Here is a 9126-nt window from a genome sequence, read left to right on the forward strand (position 1 = left end):
CCGAACCAGCACTGGTCAGAAGGAGTGTCTGGAGGGAGCTTCCTGGATACAGTAATGCTGGAGCTAAGTGTTCCCCCTCTGCATCCCAACCAGTGCCGGAGTGTCAGCCTTCGAGCCAACTTCGGTTGGGAGGTGTGTCTGGAGGGAGCTTCCTGGCTGTAGTAATGCTGGAACTGAGTGTCAGCCCAGTAGCTAGCACCACTCGGGAGGCGTATCCGGGAGATTCCAGGCTGTAGTCATGCCGAAGCTGGGAACTGCCTACTAGTACTGAGTGGTACTAGTGTAGTATGTCTCCGGCCAATCTGGAGCTTTTGCCAGCTTGGGGCGTGACTTGTAGGTGAGCCCGGCCAACCCATACTTGCGGTGGAGACATACTACACTAATATCCACAGTTTCTGCACTGCAGCAGAAGAGAATGAAGGAGAAGGATTCATGGGGTACAATTCCACATACAGTATTAATTTCTATAAAATTCTACTTCCTGTTCCAATGGTGTCATAGTCAATTTCATACTTCATCTACTCCATAAGAGACAGATTTATTTACATTTAGTGAGTCAAGTCAAAGGTTTGTATTAGTAATTATAATAATTAGAATTGAAGAAGTTATTTTTACATCTCTTAATGGGTTTCAGGGGAATTTCTTTTTGCAAATGCACCAGAAGGAAATGATATAAATATTAGTTAAGGAATATTGTTCTAAGACACCGTGCAGTCTGTGTAAGTATGACATTCATGAAATTGGAGTTATATAGAGATACAGAAGGATGCTAGGCAATATTTTATGGCTGTGTATAGAGATTGTAAGAAACAATAATGAGGCCATGTGCCTCTGAGTCCTAAATCTTATTTACCTGCATTTGTGTTTATTTTATAAAGCCTTGTCGTATTCTCTTAAAAACAGGCATCAGAGGAACACATGATGGTCTTCAGGAATGAAAGTTCAGTGAAGGAGTTTATACTTAGTGGTCTCTCCAGCTCGCATGAATTACATGTAATTTTCTCAGTTTTTTTTCTGGTCTTGTATTTAATGACTTTATTCGGGAACCTGGCCATTATAATTATAGTTTATATAGACTCACATCTACGTTCCCCAATGTACTTCTTCCTTAGTAACTTGTCCTTTTTGGACATGTGCTACTCTTCAGTCACCATACCCAGGTTACTTACTAACATACTTTCAGGCAAAAAGACAATCTCATTTAACCAATGCATATTTCAGCTCTTCTTCCTTCATTTATTTGGTGGCGCTGAGTGCTTCCTACTTACCGTCATGGCATACGATCGTTATGTGGCCATTTGTAATCCACTACGCTATCACACAGTCATGAATCACAGGTTTTGCTTCTGCCTGGTGACATTTAGCTGGTTTGCAGGTTTTATACACTCATTCACCCAAGCTTTTATTACATATCAACTCCCATTTTGTGGTCCTAACAAAATCAATCACTTCTTCTGTGATGTTCATCCACTCGCAGTGCTCGTCTGTGCTGACACGTACTTTATAGATATGTTTATCATTGCCAACAGTGGAATGATTTCCCTTACTTGTTTTGTCATTTTATTGTTTTCCTATCTTGGCATCATTACAACAATCTTAAAGATCCATTCATCAGAAGCGAGGCGCAAGGCCTTTTCCACCTGTGGTTCTCATATCTTGGTTGTTACATTCTTTTTTGGACCATGTGTATTTATTTATTTAAGACCACCTGTCAATTATCCATCAGATAAGTTAATATCTATCCTCTACACGGTGTTGACTCCTTTATTAAACCCAATTATCTACACATTACGAAACCAGGAGGTCAAAAATGCTGTCAAAAAGTTTTCCAGAAGCAAAATCTTTCCACATTATACAACAAAGATACACATAAGCAATAAAGATCATCAATAATATGTACATTCGTGGTAATTCTAAGAAAAAGGTATAATATTTTTTTCAAGTTTGACTTCATGAATATCTTAAAAGTAAATTTCTCCCTATCCCCTATCCACGGGGTAGGGAATGATTTGCTTATCGGTGGAGGTCTTACTCCTAAGTTCCCTCCCGAGAACAGGAGTTTTGTTTCCCCCATCCTCCTTACTGTGGGCTTACTGCCCCCTCCACAGTGAGAAGAAGACTGAATGGAACGCTGATCACACAAGCAGACTAGCACTCCACTCACTTTCGATGGGACTACAGAGATAACTGAGCTGCATTTGCTTAGCCCCATGGAAATGAATGAAGACCTAATCATGCATGCTTGGCCTGCTTTACATTCACAGTGACGTCAGAACGAAGGAAGAAACAAACCTCGCAGTGACAGGCAAAGCGGGACACCGGAGTTCCTATTCTGGAGATTGGCAGAGGTCTCAGCGGTGTGACTCTCACCAATCAGCAAGTTATCCTCTATCCTGTGGATAGGGGATAACTTGCAATTGTGGTTCAACCCCTTTAATTAGCTGTGTAATGATGTTACAATTGTATAAAATATTTTTTGGTAATATTCTCATATCATAGTACAAAATACAGTCATTATTTTAAATACATGTGGGTTTATTTACTATTGAAAATTTGACAGTTTTCTGCAAGCTAGACCAGAAAACCCGCAAAGATGCTTTGTGTTTGTGTTTTAGACACATAAAATATGAAAACTGGTATAGAAATAAAGATCAATGTATGATGTGAAAAAATCTGAATAACCCAACAATCAAAAACTATGGCTGTTAAATCGGCATATGCCCACCATAGAACTGTTTTATTATTTTATAAACACATAGGAGTGTAAAGCTGATTAAAAAGAATGAGTCACATAAGGCTCCCTATCCATAGGTGTTGCGGTATCCCATGGCGGATCTCCGCTGCAGGAGCCGCCGTCGGGGAGCATGAGCCAGAGGATGGATCTCCGCTGTGAGCCTATCTGACAGATAGGCTTACTGTGGAGAATCGCGGCAATTCGCAGCATGCTGCGATTTGCCGTCCACTAGCAGAGAGTCACTATGATTCTCCGCTCGTGGACAGGGGGGCTGTGCTTTCCATAGCAACGCTATGGAAAGCGTGCACTGTGTTCCCCACGAATTATTGCCGCGGGGAACGCAATGCAAAAAGGCCCATGGACAGGCAGCCTAAGTTGTCACAGCTATATCTACTACACAGAGTATATCACATTCCTGATTTTTGTATATGATGTAAGGATTGGAGATATTCCTTTCTGTATATGTTGTAACACCCAAACCTCAGGGGTAATACACATGACATGGCATTGTCCAAAGTTGAACAGATATTGGACAGAAATACATTCCCTAATTAATAATGTATACAGGGTTGATTTGGACATTACTACATTAGTGTGTATACTTGAGAATGTTACTGATCTACCAGTGGAGGAACAGGAACAGATTGCAATAGCAAGGCTCCCATACATTCCGAGGAAATTGATAACTCAATGCTAGATGAAGTGGCCCCGCACTTATGGAATTTAAAATTGAAGTCAACCATCTACCATAGAAGAAAGGGATATATCTTAAATGTAAAAAACGATATAAGTATGATAGGATATGGATGACGTCTTAGAACTTGTTAGGCAATGTTCAATTGAGTTGATGCCAATATAGTTAACTGCGAAGGATATGGCGAATATAGAAATAGCAAATTTACCTTAGACATAAATTAGGCAGGGATATCTGTCATATATGTGATACTGGATATAATTGGTTATAGCCTCACCGGTATGTATGTCGGCTCTGAATCTGTCACAATATTCTGTGATTAAATTAATTAGGAAACTTCATAGCTAGGTAAAAGTGGTGGACAAAATAGGAAACATCACTGAACCTCCCTGAGAATTCTAAAGACTGCCCTTTCAAAATTATATGGACAGAAGGAATATGCACTAAAGACACAAAGCCTATATGTTCATTATGCGAAGAGTTGGTCGGTAGTAGATGAGATAGACATGGGGTTCAACACCAACTTTTTTACCGACGTGGCCTATTCTGATCCGTGGAAATGCGTGAGAGAATTGGGGGGGATGATGGGGTGGTAGCTTATGATGTCTAGAAAAACTTAAAAAAAAAAAATTTAACCAAAAGGTTTTAATGGAAATCATTAAATTAGAATGCTGTGCTCTACATATAACCCCAATTCTGCTTTTCAATATTGTTTGCATAGGATTTTGTGAGGTTCATATAGTATTGCTACTAGTAAATGAATCCTTTGGATTTACCTGGGTTTCTGCATCGATTACTAATAAAATGTAGTCTGATTGTTATCTAAGTAACAGTTATAGGCAAACACAATTTACACAAATAAATGCCCTATTACAATGCAAGATACATTGGAAGCAGCCTGCAACCAGTAGTGAACTAGTGATTGTATATCCTTGACTTGGCATGTATTTGCATAGAACAATAATTGGGTAGGTTTGATTGTTCATTGGATCATAGCCACACCTCTTGTCAACCCTTATGCCACTGCTTTTTACTCAACAAATCTTTAAAATGCCTATTTATACCATGAGATTTGCAGTAGATGGGGTGGTGACTTATAATGTCTATGTTTTAAGAAAAAAAAGACCAAAAGGTTTTAATAAAAATCATTTAATAAGAAAAAAGAATGCTGCTACATATAACCCCAATTATGCTTTTCAATATTGTTTGCATAGGATTTTGTGAGTTTCATATAGTATTGCTACTAGTAAATGAATCCTTTGGATTTACCTGGGTTTCTGCATCGATTACTAATAAAATGTAGTTTGATTGTTATCTAAGTAACCGTGGGGACCGCGGGGATGAAGGAATCCTCTGCCACAGCGATCACAGCTGTCACAGCCGTCACAGCTGTGGCAGAAGTGCAGAATGATATCCCATTGCTTTCAATAGGATCGGCACTGCTGCTGATCCCATTAAAAGCAGTGCTTTCTGGCAAGCCCCACAGTATGATTATCGGGGAAGGGCTTGAAATATAAGCCCTTCCCCGATAATCCTCAATAAGTGGTAAAAAAAAAAAAAACTTACTCACCTCTCCGCCGCTCAGCCGCGTCCTCCAGCTGGCTCCCCAACACTGCTGTCCAGCACTTTCAGCAGGCGGGGATTTAAAAATCCCTGCCTCCTGAAAGGGCTGTGCTGATTGGCTGAGGGCTCAGCTCAGCTAGTGCTTAGCTATTGGTTGAGCGCTCAGCCAACTATAGATAGTTCTTAGCTATTCATTATCTAAGAAGAGGTGAGTATTTTTTTTTTAACCACTTATTGATGATTTTCAGGGAAGGGTTTTTTATTTCAAGCCCTTCCCTGATAATCATACCGCGGGGCTTGCCAGAAAGCACTGCTTTCAATGGGATCGACAGCAGTGCCGATCCCATTGAAAACAATGGGATATCATTCTACACTTCTGCCACAGCTGTCACAGCTGTCACAGCTGTGGCAGAAGTCCGCGGCACTCTCCCTATCTTTCCAATGGGGCTAGCGCTGCTGCTGCTGGCCCCATTGAAAAGATTGGAGACATGCCGGTTCTATTTTGGCGCCTTTCTTGCGCTGCGAGGCGAGAGTTTTCCCGTGCTCTCGCAGCGCAAGAAAGAAAATATCGCCAATGGGTGTCAGCCCTTATGCAGAGGTTTTGGATCTCTGCAACATATTTATTTCACACATTTATATAGTGCATACTTAATCCAAAGCATTGTACATCACTGGATGCTCCTATTGGGGCTCATAGTCTATCTAAGTTCACCGATTGATATGTTTTTGGGGTTGGAGAACCAGTGGACCCATAGAAAACCCACACAAATACAGAGGAAACATATAAACTCCATGCAGATGGTATCTTTGGTGGGATCTGAAGCCAGGATCTCAGTGTTGTATGGCAACAATATTAGCCACTATGCTGTCACACTAAAAAATCCCAATGGTAGAAGATTAAGGCTGGTTTCACATAGGCGACAAAATCGTGTGATTTTCTCGCAATGCGACAGTGCTACAAATCATATTTATGTGAAGCCCATGCTTTCCTATGGGTTCTTTCACATTAGCAATGTTTTGTAGGCTGCAACATTATGAGGGAAAAAATCGTGGGTTACTAAATATTACTACAATTTGCGATGTTTTGTAGCCCATGTTTCCCTATGCGGTGCGATGCAACTTTTACAGTAGGAAATCCTACTGTAAAAACCCTGAAAGAAACCCTACCTGCATTAACAAAATACATCACCTAACAGCCACCGCGTCTTCTTGCATTGAATGGCTGTGATTGGTTCATTGAGTGCTGGCTCTAATTGGCTGAGCCGCGGCGCTCGAGAACCAATCACTACCATTGCCTCCTGGAGGTGGGGAATTTGAACCTCCAATCCAGGAAGCGATGACAAAAGACTTCAAAGAAGTTTTCCGGAGCATCAGGGGAGACACGCAGGAAGCTGACAGGGGAGACACCAATGCGATATTGCTGCGATTTTCTCGCGGTGACATCATGTCGTCCATGCGAAAGAGGCCTAAAACACCAGTGCCATTTTTAGTGATACATTATAAATTTAATTTCCTGTTCAGTGAATTTGTTTTGGAGCGCTATTAGAAAAAATAGCTATTTCTATATTAATCAACACTGAATTTTGGACCTACAGTGGTGCCTTCGGTTAAGAATTTAATTAGTTCCGTGACAAAGCTCTTAACCCAAAACTTTCGTACGTCAAATCAATTTTCTCCATTGAAATGAATGGAAAAGCCATTAATCCGTTCCGGATCGCGAAGCTCTCCCACTGAGTTCCATGGGAATGGCATTGCCCCATTGAAAGCAATAGGATGTCGGCACCCCCGCAGTAATTTTCAGGGAAGGGCTTTAAATATAGAAGCGTCAGAGCAGTGCAGGAAGAACAAGCGGCGGCGAGACAAGCCTGAGCCACGGCAGCCTCGAACTGGTGAGTATATATTTTTTACTACAGCTAGGGATGATTTTCAGGGAAGGGCTTATATTTAAAGCCCTTCCCCGAAAATCACTACAGGGGTTGCCAGCAGGCCATTGCTTTCAAAGGGGCCCACAGGCAGCAACGGCGGCCCCATTGGGAGCAAGGCTCGAAACCCAAGTTTTTGTTCTAAAATCACAGCAAAAATTCAGGAGAGTGCCTGCTCTCAAGTCAAAAAGCTTGTAAGCTGAGGCACTCTTAACCCAAGGTATCACTGTATTTAGATAAAAAGAAATGGTGCTCAAGGACGAACATACACTTTAAGGGCATTAGATGTGTGCTTTAGGGCTTTTACCCACTAACGTTTTGTTAATGCTACGATATCGGTGCGTTTTTTTTACTGCAAATATCAATGTGATTTTCAAATGTTAAAATCGCATCTCACAAAAATCGCAGAAGCACAAACTTGCGATTTTCGTATGATGCGATTTTACCATTAGAAAGTCAAATTGACATTTGCAGTAAAAGAAACGCACTGATATCGCAGGGTTAAAAAACGCTTGTGGGTAAAAACCCTTACTGTCTTTTTGAGGCACTGGGTTAATATATACTACAATGGTAACTTTATAGAGGACTCTCTTATATACACAATATGTATGTACAATTTAGAAAAGCTATTACACTTATTGCGGCACCTATTCCCTAGATTGGGTGTACTGGTGGTTCCTTGACCCTGTGTGTATTCTTCTGCTGAGGAAACAATTACTCCCATGTGTGTTGTTAATCAGCATATACATAATACTATAAATGTGAAGCTGTCTATTCTGATTATCACAAATTATCATATAATGTATAACAAATCATCCATGTTAACCGAATTCATTTTAAAAGGAATTCCTCATGCAGATTATCTATGTCTGCCGCTATTTGTTTTTTTCTCTCTTATATACATATTCACACTTATGGGGAACATTCTCTTGATTGTAGCTGTTAAAGAGACTCCCGCTCTACATACTCCTATGTATTTCTTCCTTACAAACCTTTCTTTTTTAGATCTCTTATTTTCTTCTGTTACGCTTCCAAAATTACTCGGCACTTTCCTATTGGATAAGACTATTTCATTCACTGGATGTGTATGTCAGTTGTACTTTTTCCATTTCTTTGGAAGCTGTGAGTGTTTTTTGTACACCATCATGGCATATGATCGTTATGTAGCCATATGTCGACCTTTATACTATGCAAGACTTATGAGCTGGAGGATATGTATGTCTTTTGCCTGTGGATGTTGGCTGACCGGATCTCTTCACTCAATGACCCACACAATATTAACTTTTTCTCTTCATTATTGTGGCTGCAATGAAATTGACAATTTCTTTTGTGATATTACCCCAGTTCTAAAGCTGGCTTGTGCTGATACTACAGTCAACAAGGCAGTGACTCTAGCCAATATTGGAGCCATCGCCTTACTCTGCTTTATTTTAATACTGACTTCATATGTCCATATTCTTATTGCAATTATGAAAAAGAAGACCGTAGATGCAAGAAGGAAAACATTTTCCACATGTGTCTCTCATCTGATTGTAGTATTGTTATTTTATGTTCCGTGTGTATTTATCTACATGCAGCCATATTCTGGCTCTGCATTGGGAAGAACTGTACCTATTTTCCAAACCCTCTTCACACCACTTTTAAACCCCATAGTTTACAGTTTAAGAAATAAGCAAGTGAAAGAAGTTCTGAAGAAAATAGGAAGAGGAATAAGCCTTTAATATGAAATACATTTTTCAGCAAATTTATCCTACAGTTTATTTTTCAATTTTTTTTACCATTTTATATATTTTTCTATGACTGATATAATTTATGATATCTGATAATGTAGTACATATCAGGTCTTATTAATGGCACATTAACCCCTAAACACACATCTAATGTCTTGAAAAGAGGGGGCCTAAAAAAAGGCCCCCAGGTCTGCTACAGTTGAAAGCTTATTAGGTCGTGCCAGTAGATTGCTCTTCAGTTTTATGTTTCATGACAGGCAATAATGCTTTGCAATACTAAGTACCAATCATGGAACCAATTAAGTATTGCTATACTTAGTTTACTAAGTATTGATTATGGAACTAATCAAATCATTTCAGCTTTTAGTCCCTTAATGGGGCAAAAATGTAAATATTGAAATTAATAAAATGTAATGAAACCAAAAAGCCCACCTCTTTCCGAAAATCAAATGTTTTTTTATTAAAGAATATATATATATATAT

The 9126-nt window shown here is 39.8% G+C and overlaps 2 protein-coding genes across 2 annotated transcripts; both read left to right on the forward strand.

The window, feature by feature from the left end:
- The first annotated feature begins 921 nt into the window (after positions 1-921).
- Positions 922-1893, forward strand: LOC136628896 (olfactory receptor 4E2-like). The gene has a single exon (XM_066604988.1). The coding sequence runs from the start codon at positions 922-924 to the stop codon at positions 1891-1893; it is 972 nt and encodes a 323-aa protein (XP_066461085.1).
- A 5820-nt stretch (positions 1894-7713) lies between these two features.
- On the forward strand, positions 7714-8634 carry LOC136628898 (olfactory receptor 10G7-like). Its single transcript, XM_066604989.1, has one exon. It carries the CDS (start codon positions 7714-7716, stop codon positions 8632-8634), a length of 921 nt encoding a protein of 306 aa, XP_066461086.1.
- Positions 8635-9126: the final 492 nt, after the last annotated feature.

Source organism: Eleutherodactylus coqui, chromosome 5 (genome assembly GCF_035609145.1).
Source record: "Eleutherodactylus coqui strain aEleCoq1 chromosome 5, aEleCoq1.hap1, whole genome shotgun sequence".
In the NCBI taxonomy this organism is placed as follows: Eukaryota; Metazoa; Chordata; class Amphibia; order Anura; family Eleutherodactylidae; genus Eleutherodactylus; species Eleutherodactylus coqui.

What these genes read in the sequence shown, in the direction of transcription:
- LOC136628896 (XM_066604988.1), top strand. Translation starts at nt 922, where the DNA reads ATGGTCTTCAGGAATGAAAGTTCAGTGAAGGAGTTTATACTTAGTGGT.
- LOC136628898 (XM_066604989.1), top strand. Translation starts at nt 7,714, where the DNA reads ATGTATAACAAATCATCCATGTTAACCGAATTCATTTTAAAAGGAATT.